Source organism: Hyperolius riggenbachi, chromosome 7 (genome assembly GCF_040937935.1).
Source record: "Hyperolius riggenbachi isolate aHypRig1 chromosome 7, aHypRig1.pri, whole genome shotgun sequence".
NCBI classification, from domain to species: Eukaryota; Metazoa; Chordata; class Amphibia; order Anura; family Hyperoliidae; genus Hyperolius; species Hyperolius riggenbachi.
In genome coordinates, this window is record NC_090652.1 from 168,792,219 (window position 1) to 168,819,926 (window position 27,708).

At 44.3% G+C, this 27,708-nt stretch overlaps 1 protein-coding gene across 4 annotated transcripts in view; it reads right to left on the reverse strand.

Moving 5' to 3' along the window:
- MYO1B (myosin IB) overlaps nt 1–27,708 on the reverse strand; it is a 927,952-nt gene that overhangs the window by 172,364 nt on the left and 727,880 nt on the right. For all 4 annotated transcript variants that reach the window (XM_068244859.1, XM_068244861.1, XM_068244860.1 and 1 more), the window contains exons 10-13: nt 21,910–22,057; nt 10,107–10,225; nt 5,482–5,568; nt 3,659–3,724 (exon numbers count right to left, since the gene is read on the reverse strand). In XM_068244859.1, the coding sequence (XP_068100960.1) occupies nt 3,659–3,724; nt 5,482–5,568; nt 10,107–10,225; nt 21,910–22,057 (420 nt within the window). The remainder of the gene's footprint in view (nt 1–3,658; nt 3,725–5,481; nt 5,569–10,106; nt 10,226–21,909; nt 22,058–27,708) is intronic.

The following is a 27,708-nucleotide window of genomic DNA, read 5'->3' on the forward strand; positions in this document are numbered from 1 at the left end:
GCCTCCCCTGTGATTGAACCTAGGTTCAGTAATGATGAAATTCACAGTGATATAAAAATGCTGATGCAACGCATAAGTACTGTAGTGAGATAATACTCCAAAAAATGATGTGCTAAACAAGGTATCAAACAGTATAAATAAATCTCTCAGTGTGTGCAAACCTAACCTTGAATATGTCCAGGGAGCAGCCCATAAAGTGTATAAAGTTCATAGGGAAGGAGGATACTTAGCCCAGGAAGTTAACAGGATGCAGACTGAGCAAGGCGTGTAGGCAGAGATGGATGGATTGCATCATGGATTGTATTGTACTATTCATAAGGTATTGAATTAACAATGATCATGTTTTAATAAAGATCCTGTTTAAAGAGACTCTGTAAGAAAGAAAAAACCCTCTGGGGGATACTTAACTCGGGAGGGGGAAGCCTCAGAGTCCCTATGAGGATTCCCCGTCAACTAAGGCTTGGGGGAATCCAGCGCTGGCTCCCCTGAAAGTCTCTCAACAAGGCTTGACAAGGGTGCGCAGGCAATATTTACCTACTGCGATCCTGTGCTCTTTAGTTCCAACTAAGGGGGAAATAGTCTAGCCCAATCAACTAATGCGCGGGGCAAAAGACTGCGCAGTAGAGCAAATACGATCGGGCTCGGCTATTTTCGCCTCAGCCCGAACGAAGAGCGCAGAATCGCAGAAACGAACTGCGCAGAATCATGGTAGGCAAATACTTACCTTGCTGCTGTTCGGGGGATCAAAGCGCTGGATTGCGGGGACACCAGAAGAAGCCTTGTTAGGACCCAGAGGCTTCCCTCTCCGAGGGAAGTATGCCCAAGAGGTTTTTTTTTTTTAATCTTACAGATTCCCTTTAACTGAGTGGTGCTGTTTTTTTGGGCTTTCTGTTCTTCTCTTAATGTATATATCTTTCTAGCCCTAGCCAGTGGCGTAGCTAAGGAGCTCCAGGCCCCAGTGCAAGTTCTACATTGGGCACCCCCCTAAACACTCTATTCATAACCATTGATACGGCGCACCAAAACCTGCCAAAGACAACCACAGTGTCAGAGGTGCAGGAATGGGGGTGAGGAACCTTTGTTAATGATTACTACCATTCAAACCATTTATAGAAGTGATTTTTACAAGCACATGACCAATAAAAAGCTAAAACTGCTGTTGAGGGAGGGCCCTACAGGGCCCCGGGGCGGCCACAACTTCTGCAACCCCTATTGCTTTATAGGCCAGGGTGCGGACTCCATTTCTTGTTTGATTCCATTCTTTTCCCATAATCTTATGAGAAGATATACCACCTGTACAACGCAATCACATTCACGGCTAGATATGTAAGTCAGGGACAGAAAAATAATTTTAGGATACCAGAACATTGTGTGAATGCACAGCTTTTAATATGTTGCATGATATTACCAGAGTTTTATTTTACAGTACTATATAACTTCTCCCTCAAACAATATCTCACACGGATTACATTTCTTAATGAATGTTTAAGAAATGCTGCACATTAAAGAGACACTGAAGCGAAAAAAAAAATATGATATAATGAATTGGTTGTGTACTATGAATAATTACTAGAAGATTAGCAGCAAAGAAAATATTCTCATACTTTTATTTTCAGGTACCGTATTTTTCGGACTATAAGACGCTCCGGACTATAAGACGCACCTAGGTTTAGAGGTCAAAAACCAGGGGGAAAAAAATAATATATACTAAACCTGGTGCGTCTGTGGTGCAGGCGTCTTGTGGACCTTTCCACCACCAATTATGTCCCTGCGTGCCTTTCTTGTGTCTTTTGTGTCAGTCTGCATCCCATTGTGTTATTCCTGTCCCTCTGTGTGCTCCTCTGTTCCACTGTGTCCTCCTCCATCCCCGTGTCCTCCTCGGTCTCTGTGTCCCTCTCTGTCCACCTGCTTACCTCAGTATCCTCCTCCATTCCATGTGTCCCTCTGCAGCTAATGAAGCAGCTAATTTGTAAACACAAGCTTTTAACCCTATGTCTGCTTCCATGAAAGCAGGAAGTAGACACACTGCAGATTTATTGCAGGATTTGTATCAGCTGTAACAAATATTTTTTTCTTTAAAGGTTATTATGCTGCTGCTTATTTTTTTTTTTTAGAGCAGAGAGGAAGTTTTGAGTTTTAATAACTGCTGTACTGGTTCTTATTACAGCCAGCTTGCACTCAATCCACGTTGCTGCTCTCATCCCATATGTAACTGTGGTAACAAGATGCCCCCACTGACAATGCCTGCACGCTGACCTGCACTATTTACATCATTATGATGGGCAAGTTAGTCTCATTGACTAGCACCCCACAGACAGAAGCTGCGCAAAGCGGTTCATCTAAACAGCATGAACCACCGTCATAGACACAGGAAACGCGTGAAAGACACACATTATGCGTGCTGCCGCTACTTGTCCGCCCAGTCTGTGTTACTCACGGATGTCAGGGGTGCCCTCAGGCTGTCTCCTCCTGTGACTCCACTCGCTTCAAACCGCGCAGCTATTGCCATTGCACATGCCAAACGTTTTGCAACCATTTGCCGCTACTTGTCCTGTGTTACTCACGGATGTTGCAGAGCGTGCAGCCGCTACTTGTCCGCCTAGTCTGTGTTACTCACGGATGTCAGGGGTGCCCTCAGGCTGTCTCCTCCTGTGACTCCACTCGCTACAAACCGCGCAGCTATTGCCATGCACGCCGCTGCTTATTGATCGGTGCAGAGCGTTCACCGGGTTTAACGGGCTTAAGCAAGCATTCCACCAATCAGGTGGGAGGCGCTGCCCCTGACCGCCTATCATGGCCGCCCACTGCTCCCTGCAGTAATTGGCCCCAATGACGGAGCTCTGGTCCCGCCTTCCCAAGTTCCTATCAAGCAAGCAGGGAGCAGTGGGCGGCCATGATAGGCGGTCAGGGGCAGCGCCTCCCACCTGATTGGTGGAATGCTTGCTTAAGCCCGTTAAACCCGGTGAACGCTCTGCACCGATCAATAAGCAGCGGCGTGCATGGCAATAGCTGCGCGGTTTGTAGCGAGTGGAGTCACAGGAGGAGACAGCCTGAGGGCACCCCTGACATCCGTGAGTAACACAGACTAGGCGGACAAGTAGCGGCTGCACGCTCTGCAACATCCGTGAGTAACACAGGACAAGTAGCGGCAAATGGTTGCAAAACGTTTGGCATGTGTTAGGGGGACTTTATTCGTAGCATTCGGACTATAAGACGCAGTGACTTTTCCCCCCCACTTTTGGGGAAGAAAAAGTGCGTCTTATAGTCCGAAAAATACGGTATATAGTGTTTTTTCTAACATTGCATTATCCTATAATATGTGCAGATTACACAACACTCAGCATTCAAAATGAGTCTTTCAGAGCAGTCTGTGAAGTAATGACATCTCCTCTGCCAGAAGAGAAGTAAACAGTTCAATTACAGTTGAGATAATAAAAGTCAGATAACAGCCCTCTCCACGACCAAGTTAGTCTGAGAGCTTAATAGCTTTTTTGCATAGAGATAACAACTGGAGTTTCTCAACTCTTCCTGTACTGGAAACAATTAGACTGATGTATCTGATCTTAATGTTTTTTTTCTTAGCTGTACTACACATACAAATCATAATATCATATTTTTTTTTCCGCTTCAGTGTCTCTTTAAGTACACAATTACTTACCTCAAATATTTCAAAACCATAAATGTCCAAGACTCCCATAACCTTCTTTCTGACTTTACTTTGTGCCTATAAAAATGCAGAATAACATATTAATTTCCTATTAGTTGTTTCCCATGTAAATATTTAAGTACCACAAGACATGAATCCATGTTTGAAGAACATTCTTAAAATGTGCAAAATAAGTTTCAGATACCATTAGGGATGGTCAGTGAGGTGCAAGTAATTTGGAGTTGATGCAGGATTATGCAAAAGTATTCAGCTTGAAAATGGAACAAACGCATCTCGCCAAGGTGAAATACGATGGGTCAAATTTCAAGTGGAATGAATTTGCATACAAAATTTTATTAATTCTGCACCTACTTAATCATTTGACCATCCCCAATTGTCAGAACTGAACTTTCTATTACATGTTTCTCTGTTATACACCATTAAAGGAAACCTGTAATAAACTTAAAGGAAAAGGATAAGTGGTGAGTGCCCTCTTACAGAAGACAATAGTGGGAACCATCGATACACAAGTAGTTCAACACACAGTTCAATCAAAACAACCTACGCACACGTGATGTGTGGTTTGAAGTACAACCAATGCTAGTTCATGTGTATTTGATACAGTACAGTAGAAACAGGAAACTCTTGGGGGAGGACCCCACCCTTGTGAGCTTACAATCATCAGCTTTAACTTGTACACCTAATACAAGTATTTGGTATTACAAGTACAATACACCTAATACTAAGTATTTAATTTGGTAAGCAACTACACTTCTAACTGTTAAAGTGGATCCGAGATAAACTTTTACTCATTCCATAATTGTGTCCCTTTCCTATAGTTTATACGGCATTCCTCAAGCTAAATACTTTTTTGTTTTTGTTTTAATACTTTAATTCCCTATAAACTAAACAAGCCTCGCCCACAGCTTTTCAGAGTGCCAAGGCATTTTCAGACAATAACAAGGGCTTACAGGAGCTCAGTCTGGGCTGGAGGAGGGGGAGGTGGTACTAGCCATTGATTTCAAAGGCAGAGGGAAGGAGGGAGAAGGAGAGGGGACTGAATTTACACACAAGAAAGCGAATACCATCTCCAGCACTTAGCCTGTGACAATATGACAAAAAGAACATGGCTGCCCCCATTGCATCACAGGAATAAATAATCATACACTTTTTAAACTTTTGCAGCTAGATATGCTGTGTAAACTATCTATACTTTAGATAAGATACAGTATATAGACAAGTTACTTGTTATAGTTAGTTTTTCATCTCGGATCTGCTTTAAGCCCATTTCGAGACACACTTGCTGTGTATGCACTCAGGGCAGATCTTGTTTTTACATGTGTGTAAACTCACTGATTAGCGAATTCCAAATAACTTTTGAAAGGATTTGGTCAGTACCCCATTCCAAGCTACTAAGTGCATCACAGAGTTCCACAGCTATTACCTTTGGTAACTCATACACATTCCTGCAATATGAATAAGATTATGATACAAGTCAAGCTGCAGAACAACTTTCGGTCTTAAAATGGGTAGATAGATAATTTATAACCACACATATGCACACAGGATATCCGCATTTGTTCATCGTAAACATGACTACTTAATTTATGTAATTTTTATGTAATTATTATTGTCAGCAATGCATTAAATTTTGAACAGATCACTAACAAATGAATATACAGATGTACAGTATGTACAGAATACCCCCATGTAGGTATGGAGTATTAGCAAGTAAGTTAACTGTGAAAATCTCAATAACTGAGATAAGCAACAAATGTATCTCCAGATGTTTGCAGATAATCCATTATATAACCGAGTAACACAAAAATCAGTACCTTAATACTCTCATTTATTCTGTTCACAAGCCAGGAAAACAGTCTGCTGTACATATTTTTAGCCAAGGCATCACGGGCATAGTAGGCCTGAATAGAACAGGAAATAAAGACAACAACATATTGACTATCTTTATGTCAAGACAAGAAGCAAAATACAATACATTTTTCTGTAACACACCACTATTCTGAGAGGCATCCTGCATTACTTCATATCTTTTAAATTGACCTAGCCCAAGCCTCATAAATGTATAAGACTTGCATTGTTCAAAATGATCATCAGTGATCATTTTAGGCGAAAATCCACCATGCTCACAAACACCCAAATTTTAGTTTCTTCCTCTTAAGAAGTCCATCTAGTTGTGACCTCCTCAGCCAAATGCTTTAAAAGTCCCCCGCACTACCATTTTGTTAGCCAGTTGCTGCAATTTTGTTAGCCAACAGTTGCCTTTGCATAAAAACAGGAACTTTTAACTAATAAACTAATGCCTGTAGATATTTTACTACTGGTATAGCGACTAGGCTGCCTCTACACAACACTTTTAGGATGGCAAGTAACCAGGCAAGATAAAAATCAAAAAGTAGGACTAGCCATACTAGGGCTCACCAACTTTCTCCAGGCAAAATAGCAGGCTGACTATACAAGAGATTACTAATAGTTAGCTTACACAGTTACCGCAGTAAATATAACTAAGAATGCATGTTTTTGAGCAGAAGTTTTGAGATAAAAATCCCTGTTTTGGGTAAAGGCAGCCTAGTCAGCTAAGTCACTAGTAGAATATTTAATTACAATGTGAAAACCTCAGGAAAGGTAAGGTAAGAGGGATATGGAGGTTCACCTAGGTATGTTTCATTGTCTGGTGCACAAAGATGTTCTTCGGGTGCAGCATGACTGAATGGCTGCTGCTGGGAGGTCTACTCGGGGCATGATTGGGGGGAAATCAATACCTAGATTCAATGTAATGTTTTTCAACATAATTTGATTTATGTTACGGCCCCCCAGCAATCTGAAGTATGTTAAACCGGTCCTTGACTGAAAATGTTTGGGGACCCCTGCTTTACCCATAGACCCTGACCAAGCATGCAGATCAGATGCCTATGACAAATCTGACAAGATTATCTGCATGCTTGTTTCAGGTTTGTGATTTAGACCTACTGACCATAAAGATCTGCAGGGCTGCCAGGCAACTGGTATTGTTTAAAATAAAATAAATATGGCAGCTTCCATAGGTCTCACACCTTGGATTCTTTTAAAGAAGAGCTAAATTGCTGAAACAGGGGGCGCAAGCATGTATGGGTAGCAGTCCTCATGCCTACCACTCCCCCCATTCATCTCCATTCTCCTTCGTTACTTAGCAAAAGCCCCCTGTACCTCTCGCCTGGTCGGCAAGTGGATTCATAGTGTGCATGTGCAGAGCACTCCAAGTACTGTGATCAAGGACACATGCCTCTGGGCCAGCGCCTGGACAGTAGTGTGCAACCTCACTGACCAGACGAGTTGTACAGGGGCTTTTGCTAAGCAATGAAAAAGGGCAGAGGTGCATAAGGACTTAGCCCATACATGTCTGCAAATTCAAACGCCTCGGGTATCCTTAAGGTAAGGATCACAGTGGTCAGTTGTATAATGCATGCGTCATAATGTGTGTGAACTGCAATGGAGACTGGACATACACTATAATGCAAAGCCTGCATGCAGTGAGTTAGAATAACGCGATCAGTTACAACGCAGTACTGTGAACATGCCCATAGAATTGTATGGGCAGTGAGCTGATATGCAGAATTATTCTGCAATGCAACTGAGCACTGTGAACTAGCCCTTAAAGTAATTCTGTAGTAAAAAAATAAAAAGAGGCTTCCCGTATCTTCATACACAGTACCGTTCCAGGGCAACGTCCCTCTAAACATATTCGAACCAGCTGGTAGCCATTTTTCACCATGCGTGAGCGCCTTCATTCTACTGGGTGTGCACAGCCATACCTACGCATGAGCAGTATTGGCCACACTCATCCAAGGCCACGCTCACACTCAGAGGGACATAGGGCTGGAATGATACAGTGTTCAATAATAGGCCTCTGCGTTACGTATTTTGTTGGTTTGTCTAACATTTCAGGATTGTATTAAACAGATACATTAGACTTTTACACATTCTAAAGGAAACTTAATTGAGACTGCTGTTCAGGGACATATCAGACCACAATCTAGCAAGTGTATATGAGTCTAAGGAGTCCAATCATGTTGCTTAAGGTGCCCAAACACTCGTCGATTTTCCCATTCAATTTCCTGCAGTTTTGATTTATTTGTTGGGAATAGATTCCCCAAAATGTCAGACCAATCAATTCTTGATTGACTTTGATCAAAGAATGATTGATTGGACAGGATGCGAAATTTAGGTCGAACATGGGCGGGGCAAGAGCATTGGTAGATCGATGGCCCCTAGCTTTGCACAGCATCGAACACTGTAATGCTGCGTTTAGATCAATTTTCAATAGATTCCCTGTTGGAATATATTGGAAATTGATGAGCAGTGTTCCTCCTGAATCAATTTTTTTTCAGAAAGGACTCAATCGTTTTGGAACATTGGGTGGAAATCTATAAAGGTGCGTACACACGTCCAACTTTACCCCTGATTGTCATTTGAACGACTTGAAGTGCAAACAACAAGTCGTTTAAATGTCCTGTACACACAGACCAACAAAGCGGCTGGCATCCTAATTTACATGTCGTTTAACCAACTTGATAATGGACAATGGACTGGATAGAACAATGGACTAGATAAAACGTCTGATCAAACGACTGTACATTTGAACGTCTATTAGTTGGATAAACTATTAAAAGTCATTTATACAGATGTACGAACCTGACAGTCGTTTGAACAACAGTTGGTCCAACTGATAGGTCAAGCGGATCGAGTAAACCTGCTCGTCAGCGCGTACACACGCCCAATTTGTGGTTCAAACGACAAGTCGGACGACAAGTTGGGCGGAAAATCAGGACATGTGTACGCACTTAAGTGTATGGCCAGCTTTAAAGATCCCACTCATTAGATCTGTAAATAAAACATACAAACAAGTGCATTGCTCTCCTGCTCACTGTGCCTGCTGGAAGCTGCTCAATCATGCACTGCCCCTTAGTACCACCTTCCCTTTCCAAAGAAACCGTAAATGTTGCTTGGCAACAAGTCTCTAAAGTACTTGCTGCCTACAGCCCTTAGAAATAAGCACAATCCTTGCGGGTACCAATGATTATGCATGTGTACACGCCGATTGAGTTAAAAAGACCCTGTTTTATGTACAGACCAGTTTCCCTTAAGAATTTCTTAAATCAGCTAAAAAGTTTTTATTTATGTTCCATGTTAGTCTTTACAATCCTCTAGGGACTTACAAAAATCCATACATGCATCCAAAGAAGGTACACATACCACTTCCTATTGCTCTATCACCATATACACAAAATCTATCATAAAACAGACGATCATTTCTGGGCCATTCCCCTTTGTCGAGGCATTGTAACTGTGTCTTGACAAAGGGGACCCTGTGTGGCTCTGAAACGATCGTTAGTTTTACGATCCATTGTGTGTATATGGTGATGGAGCAATAAAAAGTTCCTGTTAAAATGGTATGCAGACCTTCTTTGGATACCTGTATAGACTTTGGCTACTTGGTCCTGCACCCACCACCTCTGCTGGACGTTGGTGTGAAATCCCTGGTATTACTTCTAAAAAATCTAGACTCAATACTCCCCTGGCATCCCACCCTAGCCACTGCTGCAACATTGATCGGTACATGAGCCTTGGCATAGTCCTTTCAGGACACAGTTCAAGTGATACTTTATGACAGTGTTTCTCAAACCTGTCCGTGTGACTCCCCAACAGTGCATGTTTGCAGGCAACTTCACCTATGCACAGGTGAGGTAATTAGTGTCTCAGCTATGTGGATTCCATAAAGCTGACCACTAATTACCCCACCTGTGTATAGATGAGGTTTCCTGAAAAGCATGTACTGTTGGGGAATCACGAGGACAGGTTTGAGAAACACTGCTTTATGAGGTACCTTCTTGCTCACATAAAGCTGAATACTTGCAAATAACATCTGTATTATGAAGGCAAAGCTGCCCTGAAGTAAAATTAATGTGAAGTTTGAACATATATTGTAATCTGTTCAATGAAGTTTTTGAACATATATTGTAATGTGTTCAATGAAGTTTTTGAACATATATTGTAATCTGTTCAATGAAGAGTTTCCATTTTTAATAAATACACTGTAGTGTATGCTGAATTATTTAACAGTATGTAGAAGATTAATGTATGATGTTTCTTGTAGCCAATTTCAATCTTCCAGCAGCCCTGGCTACACTTAATTTTTTTAAATTTTAACATATTTATTATTTTACACTTTTAGAAATCGACATAATTTTTATATTTTGTATAGACAGAAGCTATTGAGTTTGGCACAGTTTCAAGTTGCATGCTATTTGCAAAAAACCTAGACAAATTGCAATGTATTGATCATTTCTATGAGTGTTCTGCACAACCAGTCCTGCTGTGGAAGAAAAAGTCATTAGAACTGTCCAAAGTCCATAATGGATATTTTGCAATGGTCTGAAAATACACATGCCAGCTATTTACTAACCTGAGCAACATTGAGAGTTGTGGAGACTTTTTCTTGTTTGGCTTCCACAGTCCGAAAAGTGAAGGCTCGTTCCAGCACACTCTGATCAATACCAGTCAACTCACAGATTTCTTTTAATTCTAATGTAATAAAACATGAGAAATTCTATTTAACATATGCCATTAAAACCTCGATTTTTGTATACTAAAGGTACTTATGCTAAGGTGTCTAATTAGTACATATTTGTATATTAATTACTCATTTTCTATATATTACATAAAACACTATTTTTCTATATATTTTGTATAACCTTCAAGGAGTCAAAGTAAAGTGTTTGAATAGAGCAATGAAGCAATGAGTACTGTCATGAGATTAATCATTTTGCTATCTATTTCCCAGTTAGGTACCTCTCCATGTACTTCCTATCTCTGTAAGGGCTCAAACCCATTAGAAGCCTTTTCTAAGTGCTAGAGATTTTTTTTAAAAAAAGCTCTTGCTAATGCAATGCTATGGGGGATTTTTTATAAAATCACATCCCTCAAGTGGGATCACACCCACAGCATTACATTGGGTTCACTGTCAAGTTTTGTGATGAGCGGCAAACAGACTAAAAAATGTCCATTCTCAGCTCAAGTGGGAACACAGCGTAAGAGGAACACAAGAGTTTAGTAATCCACTTAAGTTCTGTACCCCCTTCAGCCTCTGTGACTGCCCTGAACCCAGGGTGCTTCTTCCACATCGCTTTCTCTGGAGACCATAGCCAGTTTCAATCTTTTATAGGTGCTTGTATTTTGCATCGCTCAATGGTGCCTACAGCATTTTTCAATGATCGCCTCAAGGCAAATATGATTATCTCCCTCATACAAACAAAACCTGAAGCAGAATCACAAATGGGTTTTGTCTGTTTCTGCATTCCTTTCTGCTTTGGATGAGCTCTATAATGATCCAAGGATATAAACTGCTGCGTCCATGCTGCATTTCCTCTGCCAGTTAGGGTGGCCTACAAAGAATTAGGTCTCTGCTGGAGTGGTAACGTCCAGTGGCACGAATCCGCTTTGAAGAATCAGTTTAGGAGGGGTATTTCTGAAGCCCTCAAGGATAAGCAAGCAATAGTCGGAATACCGGATTGTCTAACTCTACAGATTTCAGGTGCTTCAAAGACTGATGAAATGAAGGCACCATGTACCACATATGGTGGTCATGTCCTTGCCCTGTCAGTATCTGGAGTAGAGCATTTGGTCCTCTGAATTCCTACTTCCACTTTTTTCTTCGTTTCTAGCCTCCCTTACCCCCAATTTCTTCTTTTTCTTCTCTCTTGAAATCTGGAATGGGTAGTGAGAAATGGAGGATTTTCCCTACCCATCTCCTGTCTGAAACTATAGTTTCACTTCTCTTAGTACATGGATGATTTACCAACGCCTCTGCGGCCAATTCCTCCTTTGGCCCATTGAATTCTGTTAAATTTGTTTGTATGAACAGCAAAGATAAATAATATCCTCTGGCATAAGAATCTGCAATTCATGGAACAGAAAACAGTAAGCTGACACTACAGCAGTCCTTAAAACATAGTACATTTTCAGTTTGCATAGATGCTAAGTTAGCAAGAAATACCGCTACAGTGGGTGCAGCAGTGGGTGCAAAGAACAGGAGCGAGCCTGATGGCCCGCACTTCCTCCAAGAATGGAAGCCTGCAAAATGACCGTCAAGGTCACTCCTGTCCCTTCCTCCACAGCTGACTCAGGCAACAACATCAGAGGTATGTCTTGCTAACTTAGCAACTATGCAAACTGAGAATGTACTATGCCTGAAGGACTTGTTTGCCAACTGTGCCGGGTATGTTTTTTGTTATTTTTGTTGCCAGGCATAAGAAGTGATGTGCTGCTGCAGTCTGTCTAATGTAAATTGACATTGTGTTACCCTGCGTGGGAAAAAGTGTCCTGTACCGCCATGTTAGCAACTGGCTTTTTCATGTTCATTTATGTATATATATTGTTTATCTCTTATAGAACTATTGAATAAAGATATTGAAAACAATAAAACAGTTTAAAAATTAATTATACAGCAAGTTAAAGTAGCCAGTACCTTTACTTTTCCATTCTGGGGCAGGAAAAATGGGTGAGCTGCTATTCACCAACCCTTCCAATGAGGACACAGAGGTAGTGCTGCCACTCAACCACTTTCCTTTGGAGGAATTCTCCTACAAAGGATGTTTTTGGGTTGTGAGGGGCATGGTTACAACTGACAAGCTCTTGAGGAATATTTGGGAGAGTTTGCCAGTCAATCAATAAAATCAATATGGCAGTGGAAGATGGAGTGAGCAGGGTGAGAGGGGTCAGAGGCAATCTTGGTCGCTCTCTTTCTGCACCTGCTAGTGAAAAGATCCTGCAGGGAAGGTAAGCTACAGCTAATTATCCTTTCTACTGTTTGGATGATGCACTGTAGTCTCACCTTTTTTAGTACTGAGCAGGAGCAAAACCATACATAGATGATGTAATGATTGATTTGATGAACACAGTGTAGAACTGCACCATTCATTTTTGTTGTAGGCCATACTTTTTCAGCTGCCGTAGGTGGTACTTGGTCTGTTGCGCTTTCTTGATGATGGAGGCAGTACTGTTTTCCTGATTCTCCATAGAATAAACAATTTGGCCTAGCTAAGTTGTAGTATTTATACAGCTGCTCTCAGTATGCATGTACAAAGAGTAGTCAGAATATGCATGCAATTTATAAACTGCTTTTAATAAGAAGAACAATCAGCCACTAGTGATCTACAAAATATGACTACATTGCCAATACATGATGTTGAAAAATGGAAAGTTCGAGTGAACCAGAAATAGGAATTAAAACCTAACTTTACTCCTCATCAGTTACAAAATACGCATCTTAGCCACATAGCCCATGAGACTGAAAATCACCCAAGGGACCATTGTCATATGGTTGAGTCTGCAGCTGTGACACATTGCAGTGACATATACTTCCCATATAAACATAATATTTGCAGAAAGTCCAGTTCCAGTCTCAAGTGGCAGAAGACTGTCAGCATTTTTGAGAAATGACAATATGTCACTCCCAGCCAAACCTATTGTTGCAGCCTTCAGAAGAATGTTATAGGTGACAATTTACAGTTGCACTTCACAAAACACTGTTTCCTCTGGATAGAAAGCATCATGCAGCATTGCGCAGCATGACCTGGCGAGTTCCAGTGGAACTTGTGTGCAGGCTTAGGTTTCTGGGGGGGAGGTTGTTGCGGGCGCATTGCGCCAGCTCCGGGAGGAGGCGGATCGGAGGGGAGGCGAGTGGCTGCAGGGAGTCCTTGAGGCAGCCTGCTCGCCACAACCTGCGGCGGCGGTGGGGGCATGAGAGCGGCATGGTCGGTGGGGACTGGAAGGCCCAAACGGAACAAGAGAGCAGTGGATAGGCTCTCCCCATCCCCACCAGTGGCAAGAAGCAGACATGCGGCGGTCGAGGCGGCCTCTGGACCAGACGGCCCTCCCGATGGCACAAGCTCTGCAAATCAGGTTGGTGATTCCCAGGAGGGGGTGGGGGGTACGGACGGGGGGAGAGGCGCCAGCTCGGTGAGTCCAGGGACCAGGGAAAAAGGCAAGGGGAGGGCAGGAGGCAAGAGGGCCAGCAAACGGTCGGGGGGACAGACACCACGGGATGGGGCAGCAGCTTCCCCCTTACGGCCTGCTCAAAGCGGCCAGGACACTCCATTGGTGCAGACAGGGGGGTGGGCTGGCACAGCCACAGCTGGGGTGCCTGCAGCAGCGGTAGGTTCACCAGGTCCCAGCGGCCACGGGTTCAGCAGCGGGTCTCGGGCCAGGTGGCTTTCCAGAGGCAGGTAAGAGTGGGGGTGGAAGCATGGGTATCACTGGGGTAACCTTTACCTGGGTCCGTGGGGGCCGCAGCCATTTTGGGCACCATTTGGTCCAATGCAGATGCAGGGCATGGGAAGCAGTACGGGATGGATCCCGCCTTACACGGGTCCAGGATGGCAGAATATACCTGGCATTGGTGATGCTCGCCTGCCCTTTGTTCCACAGGTTACGACCGCTGGTGCAGGTCCCGAGAGAGCTTGTACCTCTTCGGCTACCATGACACAGCCAGGCCAAGTGGTATCGTTGGAGGATTCATCAGACCGGATGTCGGCAGCGGGAGCTGCACCGGATGGCAGGCTTGATACCCCTGCGCATCCATCGGGTAAGTGCTTGCCACTGAATGTTTCTTCTGACACGCAAACTGTATTGGATAATGGTCAGGGGAACTGGCAAGGTTTTATTGGGTGGGCCCGTTCGTTTCTGGATAAACTGCAGTCTACAGCCCGGAGGGGTAAGAGTGACCGAGGCCGATGTCGGAAGGGTATGGGCACCGGCGGACACGGGTAATGGGGCAGGTGAAGCAAGCATTGCTGTGGCTACTAATGCTTCAACGAGCCAGGAGTTGGTTCCGGTTAATACAGAGGGTGAAAAGAGCGAGGAAAAGCGGGTCCCGATTTCTGATGCTGCAAAGGGTCATTCATACCTATGTTTTGAAGGTCTGCTGGGGGGGGGGCACCCCAAGGTGGAGGTGAAGGAAAAAATTTGGCGCAGAGAGTATATAGACATTTTTACTGTTGGGTTAAAGGAAAAGAGCACAGGAAGGAAGGAGAGGAGGATAAAAGACGGTTCCGGCTGATTCCGCGGACGATTGGGAACTGGCTTCAGGCATTTACTATTTTAGGCAGCATTATTGGGGAAAAGTTTCCGGAAAAATGTACCCCCTTGTTTTGTTATCTGGATTTGGTTTGGGAAGCTCACAGGGTTTATGGGGGTTTAGCGTGGCTGAGGTATGACGAGCATTTTTGTCAGCGCATGTCGGTGCAGCCAGATTTGAATTGGCACCACAAAGACATCAGGATCAGGGTCATGAGCGGAAAAGGTGGCACTTATGCTTCTGCCTCAGGGAATTTGCCTTTTCAGGCAGGCAGCGCCCCCGCAGGAGTGGGGGCTGGAAGCTCAGGAAAAAAGGGTCTGTGTTGGTCCTACAACGATACATCCTGCAGATGGGGAGCGTCCTGTAGGTTCAAGTATGAGTGCTCCTTCTGTGGGTGGTCACACCCTGTCAGCAAGTGCTTCAAAAAGGGACGGTCGGGTGTCAGCAATCGGGCTACAGACCGTTTTGGAAAAAGGGATGACGCCGGTGAGAGTAGGGGTGATGGAACCCTAGCTAGATAGATATGGAGATTCAACAGTATCCCAATTATTGAGGGAAGGTTTTACGTCGGGTTTCAAGATTCCCTCTGGGGCTCAGTTTCGGGGTTTTAAAAATAAAAACTTAAAATCAGCCAGGTTTCACTCGGGGGTAGTTCATGAAAAATTGGCAAAAGAAGTTTCGTTGGGGAGGATGGCTGGCCCCTTCACTGACTTGCCCATTCCGGTATTATTAGTGTCCCCTTTGGGGGTTGTTCCCAAAAAAGAGGAAGGCAAATTTAGACTAATTCACCACTTATCTTTCCCCAAAGGCGAGTCAGTGAATGACGGCATTGACAAGGAGCTGTCATCGGTGTCTTATGCCTCTTTCGATAAGGCCCTGCAAATGGTGAGGGAGGCGGGTTTGGGAGCACTTATGGCCAAAACTGACATCGAATCTGCATTCCGGCTGCTTCCGGTTAATTCAGAGAGCATGGGATTGTTCGGATGCTATTTTGAAGGGTCCTTTTATGTTGATTGATGTTTGCCGATGGGGTGCTCTATTTCTTGTTCGCTGTTCGAGGCATTTAGTACATTCCTTGAGTGGGTGATTAGGGAGAATTCGGGCTTCCCCTCTATCACGCATTACTTGGATGATTTCTTTTGGGTAGCCCCTGGGAACTCCTGTATGTGTGAGTTAGTTCTACGGGAGATTCAGAGCACGCTTGACGAGTTTGGGGTGCCGTTAGCAGCGGAAAAGACTGAGGGCCCAAGTACAGTGATGAAGTTTCTTGGCATTGAAATTGATTCGGTGCTTGGCCTGTGTCGGTGGCCGTCAGACAAATTGCAGGATCTGCTGTAACTGGTGCTGATGGTAAAAGGGACTAACAAGGTTATGTTGCACCAGATGCAGTCGCTCCTGGGAAAGCTGAACTTTGCTTGCTGGGTCATACCGATGGACAGAGTTTTTTGTCAGCGTTTAGCTTTAGCAACAAGTGGTGTGAAAGAGCAGCATCACTTCATCCGAGTAACCCGGGATTTGAGAGATGATTTGAGGGTTTGGGCAGACTTTCTGTGTGGCTGCAATGGTCTCGCTTATTGGATGGACCCAGTGGTCACCAATGAGCAACTGGAGCTGTTTACAGACGCATCTGGCTTGGTCTGTTTTGGTGCCTATTTCCAGGGGAGGTGGTGTGCAGCGGTCTGGCCGGACAGTTGGAAGGGGTCGGTTTTGGCCAAGAACCTGGCCTTTCTAGAGCTTTTCCCGGTGGTAGTGGTGGTAGATTTATGGGGAGAGTCTTTGCGTAACCGGTCAATTCACCTGCGTTCGGATAATATGGCGGTGGTGTCGGCAATCAACTCCATCTCGGCGTCATCGCTCCCAGTAGTAAAATTGTTGCGTTGTTTAGTCTTCTTGTATTTGAAGAATAATCTGCATGTATCTGCGGTGCATATCCCAGGGGTGTCTAATGGTGTTGCAGATGCCCTTTCTCGTTCACAGTGGGATCGGTTCCGGGTTTTGGCGCCAGAGGCCCAGGAGGTGGGAGAGAAGTGTCCGGAGTATTTGTGGGGTCTCATTTAGAAGGTTTATGGCACTTTATTGAGTGTTCGGTTTCGGGGTCTACTTGGGAAAGTTACAACAAGGTATGGCGCATGTGGTTTTCATGGTGCAGGGATCGGTCAGTTCTGGATTCGGAAGAGGGAAGGAAGGATCTGATGTTATGGCTTATGGGTACATGTCTGGAAGCGGGGGACTCTCATTGAGGTGGGGCAAAACGTTTGACAGCCCTTTCTTTTATGGCAAAGCTGTTAGAGAGTGGAAGGACTTTACTAAATTGATTGTGATGCGCCAAACTTTGAAGGGGCTAAAAAAGGTTGGGGAGGGGGGCGGCGACAAGAGGCATCCGGTTTCGTGGGAAATTCTGTTAGGTCTGTTCAATTAGTTGGAGTTGGTCTGCTCTTCGGTACATGAGGCGGTTTTGTTTAAGTGCACCTTTTTGTTGGCCTTTTATGCAGCGCTGCACATTGGGGAGTTAGTTAGCAGAAATTGCAGAACCCAGGGAGGCCTGCTGGTGGGCGACATTTGGAGGCAGGGGGAGGCGCTGGTGGTACGTATTAGTATGTAGAAAACGGATCAGTCGGAAAAAGGAGTGGTGGTCGAGTTGTTTCCGTTGAAGGGGTGCGTTACGTGCCCTTTAGTTAACTGGTCCAAGTTTATGTCTATCAGATTGGAGGGGAGTCTTAGTTCATTGTTGGTTGTAACTTGTGGCTATTAAAACAAAAATAAAAGAACCTGTTTTTTATAGATTCTTGAGTCAGATTATTTATTTTACCAAGTCATGAATGTAATAATCAGGAGAAATCATCAAGGCCGGTCACCATGTGTGTTATGAAAGGCATGCACCTCCCCCCCACCAGATCCCACCCGCATCTTCCATTACACTGTAGATTTCTTTTCAGTTATCACAGGAGCATGCTCCACAGAGCCTCTGCACAAAGTTATGTATGCAAGTATTTTTATTTTTTAGTTATACCATTCACTGCACCTCATCCGAGCCTGTGAAGATTTATTAATGTTCCTCGCCTATTAGTTTGATTCTAGGCATCAATCAGCACATTCCTGCAGTATTTATCGCACCAACCAGACCAGATATTGTCGAATTTAGTAGGGCAATTCCTACTTTTATATGTCATCTTACATAATGGAAGCATTTTATTAACCATGTTAATCCATTTGGTCTTGGTGGGCACAACAGATTGGTTCCAGTGAACCAGAATTACTTTCCTAGCTATATGACATAGTGAGTAAATCATTGCTATTTTATACTTACTATAGCTACCTTTAACAAATATACCCAACATCACCATTTTTGTGTCTAATTTGAATGGGGAGTCCATCACATTATTAATAGTTTTTTCTATTTGATCCCAATATCTAGCCAATGCTGGGCATGACCAGAACATATGCATAAAACTTCCCTCAGCCGAGTGACACCTAGTGCATAGGTCCGAGTGCGTTGTGTTTATTTTGCGTAGCCTAACCGGTGTGTAGTATACTCTGTAAAGATATTTCAACTGAATTAATTTATCCCTGGACGAGATCAGAACCGATGCACCTTTAGCCACCACCTCCTCCCACACCTCCCCATCTATTTCCCCTAAGTCTTGTTCCCATTGACTGCGGAGTTTGTCTGTGTTATGGCCCAACTGGATCATGATTTCTGCGTAAATGGCAGAGAGTGGTTTGTCTAGGTGCTCTGTTATCAACAGGGATTCAATTGGGTCGGATTTAATCAAGATCCTTCCTCTGCCAAATTGAGCTTTGGTTGCGTGTGATAGCTGGTGATATCTAAATCGCATATGATTGGGGAGATCGTTTGCTAGTTTAAATTCAGAGAAGGATAGCAGGGTTCCATCTGGGGCGATATCTTTTAATATTTTAACACCATATCTGGCCCAGACAGCCGGATCAGGTATAGTAGAGAATTGAGGGGCATTTGGGTTACCCCATAGTGGAGTATAGGGGGACCATTGGTTAGGAGGTGCTAACTTGCGATGGAGGTACTGCCATGCCTTAATAGGGGTTTTCATGACAGTAGTGATATTTGGAGAGGAATTGGGGCCTCTAAATGGCAAGTTTAAAAGGGCTTCGTATGAGCCCATTATGGCTGCTTCCACCACCACTGCAGGGTTAAGCTCATTACGCGAGAACTACCAGCGTATATTGACCAATATGGATGCCAAGTAGTAGTAAAAGAAGTTAGGCATAGCTAGCCCTCCCTCTTCTGTAGGTAATTCTATAATTTTAAGTGACATACGTGGAAGTTTATTGGACCATATAAATGGTAAAAGAATTTTGTTTAATTCAGTGAAATATTTTTTTGGTATCCAGACAGGGGAATTACGAAAGATATACGTGAATTTTGGGAGCAGGATGGGACTGTTTTTACTTCTCAGGATTTCTTTGCGTTTTTCTGTGCAGAAAAAATCTGCACAGCAGAGCCATCAGAATCACATACAGTGTAATTAATAGGAAAAACGCATGCGTTTTTGATATGCGTTTTTCTATGCATTTTCACATGCATTTTTGTGTAAAAACAATGTAAGAAGCTCACCAGCATTGACATGGTTAAAAAGGCTTGGCCAAAAACGCATGCAAAATTGCATACAAAAATGCATGGAAAAACGGATCCGCATGCGAAATCGCACATGCGTTTTCCGCACTGGAATTGCACCGCGCCAGTGGAAACGTACCCTATGGTGTGACTTTTGGGTCATTTCTTCATATATTGGGCGGAGCAAAGAGCGGGAGCTCAGAGGAATGGAAAACAAATTGGATTCTGATGCATGGGAAGCAGTTTTGCAGTGGAATGGCGTGAGAGGTTTGCAGTGGGAGGCCTTGTTGGCCGTTTTCTTCTGGATGCTGCAGCGTGTGAGCCGCACGTTGTAGTGATCCATGTTGGGGGAAATGACTTAGGTTTCACTCCTATGCGGCCGTTGATTAAGGCTATGGTTTCCGACCTATTGGTTAAGCGGGAAGCGGTCCCAGGGCTCAGGCTGATCTGGTCGGAGATCATACCTCGATTTCACTGGCGTTATGCTCGGAGCCACAAGGCGATTAATAAAGTTCGAATCAAGATCAACCGGGCCGTCGCAAAATTTGTGCGGAAGCAGGGAGGTTTGGTTGCGCGGCACGTGAGCATCGAGGGTCATCAGGAACTCTTTCGGCGTGATGGGGTTCACTTAAATGAGGTGGGCATGGATATGTTCAATCTTTTGTTGCAAGAAAAGATTGAATTTGCGGTGGCGTTGTGGTGGGCAAGCCAAAAGTAAGGAGTCACTTTTGGCTTGCTTTTGGCGGAGGTCCCTTTGCTAGAGGTGGTGGATTTTGGCACGTTGGAGGGGCAATACAAGTTGGTTGGTGGAATGGTTCTTGCGGGGGAGCCATCCTATACAAGTGTTTGCATAGAGCGGGTAAGGTGGCATGTTAGCCCAAGGGACTCCTGAGCCCAGGCTGCGGCTAGGAGTTCATGGTTTCATGCAAGGTGGTTTGCCCCTCCTTTTCAGTGGTCGGCTAGCAAAGGGACGAAGATTTGGTCGGATGGTATTATACTGTTGTTTGTTAATTTATCTTCATGCATATGTATGTATATTTATATATATTTCAGATGTATGTAATTTTTATATATATGTATGCACTGTTTCACTTTGTTCATATGTTGATATTTGAAATTGTATTGGTGTACAATGCTTGTTATTGGATTTGACTGTTATTGTTGTCACTTTATTATGTGGCCGATACTATAATAAAGCGTATCATTCCAAGCACTGTGTCAGGTCGTCGGTTTAGTATAGGTAGTAGTGTTTGGAATGTAAGTGTGGGGGGTATCGGTCATTGGTATTTGGGGATGGGAGGGGGGTGGAGATTGGTCTTAGAGGGGGGAGGGTTGAGAGCAGTTAGGTGGGAGCAGAGTGAACGCTGCTAGGTCAAGCTTTATTTCTGTGGACATGTTTGCAAGCACCACAAGGGAAAACGCTTAACTGAGAGACTGCAAGTTTAACACACAGTCAAAGAACACGTTAAATAACTTAAAGGAATACTGTAGGGGGTCGGGGGAAAATGAGTTAAACTTACACGGGGCTTATAATGGTCCCCCGTAGACGTCCTGTGCCTGCGCAGCCACTCACCGATGCTCCAGCCCCGTCTCCGGCTCACTTCTGGAATTTCAGACTTTAAAGTCTGAAATCCACTGCACCTGCGTTGCCGTGTCCTCGCTCCCGCTGATGTCACCAGGAGCGTACTGCGCAGGCACAGACCATACTAGGCCTGCGCAGTACGCTCCTGGTGACATCAGCGGGAGCGAGGACACAGCAACGCATGCGCAGTGGTTTTCAGACTTTAAAGTCTGAAATTCCAGAAGCCCGGAGCATCGGTGAGTGGCTGCGCGGGCACAGGATGTCTACGGGGGACCATTCGAAGCCCCTGGTAAGTTTAACTTATTTTCCCTGGACTCCCCTACAGTATTTATTTAAGACTGTTCTTTAACCTCCTGAGCGTTACGCCGCTCAGGAGGTGTTGTTTTTTGGCCGATTCTAAAATAATTGTCCCTAATGGCTATAAATGCTCTAGCTAGCACTAGGCTAGCTAGAAGAAGTCTCCGGCACCCTTTGATCGCCGCAGCTCCCCTGTTTATACGTTACCCAGCCTGGATCCAGCGATCGGCGCAGCCTCCCGGGACAGCTCCGGTCTTCACTATGAGGAGGTACGCAGACGTCATGCGCAAACCCGATCCTCCTCATAGAGAGACCGGAGTTGTGCCGGGAGGCTGCGCAATCACTGGATCCAGGGGGGGTAACGTATAAACCGGGTGATCGCGGGGGATCGGCGTTGATCAGGCGGTGCCCGACACTTTTACTAGCTAGCCTAGTACTAGCTTAAGGATTTAAAGCCAATAGGTACATTTATTTATTTATGGGGGACTCCTGGGGGCCACAGAGCGGTATGCCCGACACAGTGTCGGGCATACCGCTAAGGAGGTTAATTTTCAGGAATTAACTTTTTATTGCACAAACTGAAATTTACAGGTCAACATTATTTTCTTTGGCACGATCATTAGGAAATACCAAGTATAAGATTTCATATTCTTTGTCCTTACCATTTTTGTCCTTAACTTTACTTTCATCTAAGCCATTAACACGAGATTCCGGCTTAAATTCAATATTTCCAAGTTTTAATATTGCAGCCACAACCTCTAAGACGGACTGAGTTTCATGGTCCATAAAGCCTACAATTTGCATGGCATTCTGGGAAAAGAAAAAGACAATTAATATTAATTGTGGTCTGAAAAAGTAAAATACAATTCACAGAAATACAAAATATTTATCAATGCTTTATAATAATTGTTAGACAATATTAAGCTACAGTTTCATTTGAAAGAAGACCTTGCAGCTTTACTCAACTCCCTATGATGGCTGCCGGTTCAAACAACACCTTTCAGATTTAGAACAAGTCCCAATTATTAGGCACAACCATCCTTGAAGAGAATTCGGCTGCGGAGCAACTGACCTGTCCCAGCCTGTGCGCTCCTCTATTAGGGCCTGTACACACTGAAAAACGCAAGCAAAATCGCAAGCGCATGCGTTTTTAAAATCGCAAGTGCATGTAGTTTTAAAAACGCATCGTATGCGTTTTTAACAACGCATGCACTTTTGCCTGCATTTTTGATGCGTTTGCGTTTTTCTTGTAATTGCTGATTGGCTAAAGAATCCTTTGTTTTTTTTCTAGTTTACATTTCAACAGGAATCAGGAAAGTGCAGAGTCTTCTGGGATACTGAGTTCTGAAAAACGCAATGGAATCGCATTGCATTGCGTTTTTCAAGTGCTGCGCTTAACCACTTAACGACCAGCCGCCGCCGTTAGGCGGTGGCTGGTCATCCCCGTATTTCCATGGAAACGTTCAGTTCACGGAGGAAGTCTCCAGGAACAGCCTGCGAGCCTCCGATCGTGGCTCGCAGGCTAAATGTAAACACGCGGGGAAGAAATCCCTGGTGTTTACATCATACGGCGCTGCTGTCACAGCAGCGCCATGAAGGAGATCGGCGATCCCCGGCCTCTGATTGGCTGAAGCCTATCAGAGGCGGTACAGGACGGATCACCGTCCTGTGCCGCCCACAGTTAGGAGGAGAGGGAGGGAAGGAGAGGGAGGGGGGAATATCAGTGCGGAGGGGGCTTTGAGGAGCCCCCCCCGCTAAACACAGCAAGCCGGCGGCGATCAGACCCCCCCAGCAGGACATCCCCCTAGTGGGAAAAAAAGGGGGGGAAGTCTGATCGCCCTGCCTGGAGGCTGATCTGTGCTGGGGGCTGGAGAGCCCACGCAGCACAGATAGTAAAAAAATGCTGCGGTCCTTAAGTGGTTAAAAAAGCGCAGCAGGCACTGCGATTGCGTTTGTCTAAAAACGCATCGTAACCAGTGTATACAAGTCATCATGATTTTCATTATTTTTCAAAAGACCTTGCGATTTTAAAAACGCATACGTTTTTAAAAACGCAGTGCAAGCGCAGCAGTGTGTACAGGCCCTTAGTCTACGTTAGGCCTGAACGATTTTAGGAAACGATTGAATTACACGATTTCTGTCAGAAATTGCAATTTCGATTCGATTCACGATTTTCTTCAAATAAAGCTTTAGCACTAATTTCTCAATGTATACAGTAACATTTACAAAAATGTACTAACAAAAAATGACATCATACTATCAAATTGATAGTATAATGTCGTTTTCTGTCATGTTTGTAAATGTTACTGCATTATGTGAATTTATCAAAACAATGGGTCAGGGCTCATTCACACTTAGGCTCCCTGCACACTGCAAATCCGTTTTCCTATTCAGTTTCCGATTTGCAATTCCGATTTTCCCTGAATCCAATCAACAGATAAACGGAGCAAAAAATGCAGCACGCAGTAACGATTAAGGCTTCCTGCACACTGCATGCAATTCAGATTCCGCTTTTTAATCGGGTTTTACATCCGATTCCGATTTTTAATCTTTACTGCATGCTGCATTTTTTGATCCGTTTTTCTGTTGAATGTATTCAGGGAAAATCGGAATTGAAAATCGGAATCCGAAACAGAATCGGAAAATTGATTTGCAGTGTGTAGGGAGCCTAAAAGTCGGAATCGGATGTAAAAACCTAAGCCTAAGTGCGTTTTTGGCTTTTTTTCAAGCGCAGACGATTTTCAAAATCGCCCTAAAAACGCTTGTGCAAGGATTCCCTATGAGAGAGTTCACATCTGGGCGGTTTGTTTCTGATTTGCTCAGCAAAGCGCTGCCTGTACCATTTTTGAGGCGATTTTTGCCTCAATAGAAGGTATAGGCAAAACGCTCACAAAATCACTTTGTGCATCGATTGCGTTCGCGTTTTTAAGAATAAATTCATTGTATTTATTATTTTCCAGGTCAAAGTTCCCTTCCTGACTTGTGTCAGGGAGTGAATGCAAAAACCACTCTGAAAAAGCGATTAGAAAAGCGCTTTTAGCAAGAACGCACAGCGCAAAAACAATTTGCACAAAATCGCAAAATGCTTGCGTTTGCGATTTTAGATGTGAATGAGGCCTTAGTGAGGTGAGAGCAGCTTGCAGGTCAGTCCAGCCCTTCATCTGACGCCCGCTGTGAACTGCAGTAACAGCTGGTGAATTCGGAAAAAAAACGTCACGTGATCGTCAAAGCGGCGGTTTTTTAGATATCACGGCGCTTCCCCACTGTGTGCAGCCAATAACCATCCAGTGACAGTCCTTCTCCCACTGTGCACTGCCCTGGCCACAAGGATCAGTTTTTGCAAGCAGCAGTAAGGCCCAGTGCACACCAAAACCGCTAGCAGATCCGCAATACGCTAGCGGTTTTGGGAGCTGATTTCAGAGCGATTCTAGGTATGTTTAGAGAGGTTTTCTAAACATACCTAGCGGTTTTGCGTGCGTTTTTGTGTAGCAGATTACACATATTGTTACAGTAAAAGCTGTTACAGAACAGCTACTGTAACAAAAATGCCTGGCAAACCGCTCTGAACTAGCGTTTTTCAGAGCGGTTTGCGGTTTTCCTATACTTTACATTGAGGACGAAACGCTTCCGAAAACCGCAAACGTGCAGCAGGAGGCGCGTTTGCGGCTTGGCAAAAACCGCAAACCGCCGGTGTGCACCATCCCATTGCAATACATTAGACAAGCGTTTTTAGAGGCGGATGCGACCGGCGGATCGCTCCAAAAACCGCTCGGTGTGCACTGGGCCTAAGTCAGGAAATTCCTTCCCTTAGCTCTAGAGTCTGCAGTGTAGGCTGTCAGTCACAGTCAGCTCAGGTCCTTTGCATAAATACACATTGCCCAGCAGGCCAGCACAGAACAGCTTTGCATGCACAACATCTTTGCACAGGATGCAGCTCAGATGAGCACGCTGTGTGATTCATTCAAACGTCCTCTGTGCAAAGGAGGTGGGGCGGAGCTGTCATTCCTTCTTGACTGACAGGCCAGTGGGCGGAGTGTGCCGCCCACCAAGCAGATAATATGTTAGGCGGAGGGAGCAGGGCTGTGGAGTCGGAGTTGGAGTCGAGGTGTCAAAGTCGGGGCAATCTTGGGCACCTGGAGTCGGAGTCGATGTTTCATAAACTGAGGAGTCGGAGTCGGGAGTCGGATGATTTTTGTACAAAATCAACAGCCCTGGTAAGTATTAGACTAAGGAGTCGGAGCCATTTTGGGTACCCGGAGTCGGAGTTGGAGTCGCGGTTTCATAAACCAAGGAGTCGGAGTTGGAGTCGGAAGATTTTTGTACTGACTGCACAGCCCTGGGAGGGAGTGGGAAAAAGTGCAAGAGCCTGCGGGTGGAGTCTGCCGGCTGATGACGTGGGAGGAGGAGGCACTAGGGGGAAGGAAGGAGGAAGTGAGCTGCCACTGAGAGTGAGACCCGCCGATCCGCCGCAACTTGTACACGGAGGAGCGAGCGGGAGTGACTGTTACTGCTGCACAGTGGGAGGGTGCAGAATAATATCGCCAAAAAACGCCGCTTTCACGATCACTGAATCACTGTTTCCAAGATCGCGATTTCGATCTAAAAATAATAAATCGTTCCGGCCTAGTCTACGTGCTCCCCATCTTCATCTCCACACGCCTCTTCTAAGTGACCCATCGCATGTAACATGTCCCCAGGTCACTGAGAAGATGTGGCCAGCGGGGATGAAGACGTGAAGCACACAGACTGATGGAGAAGGGCATCGGCCGGGAAAGGTGAGTCACTCAGCTGCTGGAATCTCTGCATGCAATTCAGGACCGGAAGTCATGTAAGTCTATGGAGACGCAGATTTTTTTAAACCGTTTTCATGTTCACGTTGTGGCGCATGCACAGAAGCGTATTTTTTCAATACGGTTATGTGTGCTTAGTGTTTCTGCTACAGGAAGTGAGCGCTAGAGAGCCTCACTTCCTGTTTGTCAGCCAGAAAAGGGATTACTGCATATTAACGCGTAAATCCCTGAAGGCTTTTTTTGGCAGTGCAATTATCGAATTGCACTGCATCAGAAACGCTGGTTGGCAAAGTGAATCTGGCCAAAATAGCAAACAATGCCAGGGACTGCAGGCCCAACATCCTTAATTGTATTCACTATGTACTAAATTGGTACATGTGGCTGAGATTAATGCATTTCTATTTTGTTAATAAGTTTGAACTGTCTGAAAATATGCTTATGCTATAATGCAAGAGTAATCCCACCAATGATCTTTATGAACATAATTCATTAATAATTTTGGAATACTACATGGCACATATTAATACTGTAGAGTAGTATTTCCCCCTCAAAAAATCAGCCAAGTCCACTTTCTCAGCACATCTACAGTAGCTGTTCAGCCAAAACTATCTCATAAAGTGGCTAATAAATAGGGATTGTCAATTAGATGGTCAATTATAATAAATATAATAATTATACTAAACATACAGAAATCCAAAACCAGCCTGCATTTCATTTAATGGTTAACAAACACATAAAACAATCCATGGTGATATTTATTAAAGTTAGACCTATGTAGGTACCCTTAATCAAGATGGAAAATAACTGTCAATGATGTCTGTACCTCAAAAAAAGGTTGTTGCATAGATCTGAAACACCAAATTATATTTCTTCTGTCACAAATTATTGAGATTGTTTATCACTTGATCAAGTGCTGTCTTGCCTTGGTGTTATTTGAGTAAGTAGTGCATTTTAGGATTTTAGGATTTTATTCGCCATCGTACCAGGATTTTTTTGTGGTGCACACAGCATGGACATGACACATCATCTGGCGCATACTGCGACACGTTTTTGTGAGCAGCATCCTGCGATCCAACATATTCGTTCTAAACACTGGTACCTTTTGATAAATGGAAGTGGGCCAATTTGTGTCCTCATCACCTACTATCAGTTATCGTCGGGCTAGATCGCTGCGGGACGCACTTGTCCATAGCCACTTTACGGGTCCCTACCCTAGAGTCCACTGCAGAGTATTGGGAACTTATACTTGCGGTGACAGTGACTATTGTCGCTATATTCAAGTAGGTAGGGAAATTGTATTACCTAGCGGCAGGAGATTCAACTTACCTTATTATGTCATCTGTAAAACTGAGCTAGTCATTTATCTTTTGATGTGTCATTGTCACTTTTATATAGGCAAGACAAACCGACGAATTTCTGAACATGTCAATAATATTGAATCGGGGGAGGTGAGTTCTCCTGTCGCCACACATTTTAGAGAACAACACAGTGGTAGTCTGTCTGGCCTACGGTTTGTTGGGTTAGATAGAATACACCCTACCATTCAAGGCGGCAATTATGACCACCTTTTTTTACTGCATGAATCCTGTTGGATTTACAACTTGCGGGCTTGTGAACCTCTGGGCTTAAATGAACTCAGTTATGCACACTTTTTACCTATCTGACTGGCGT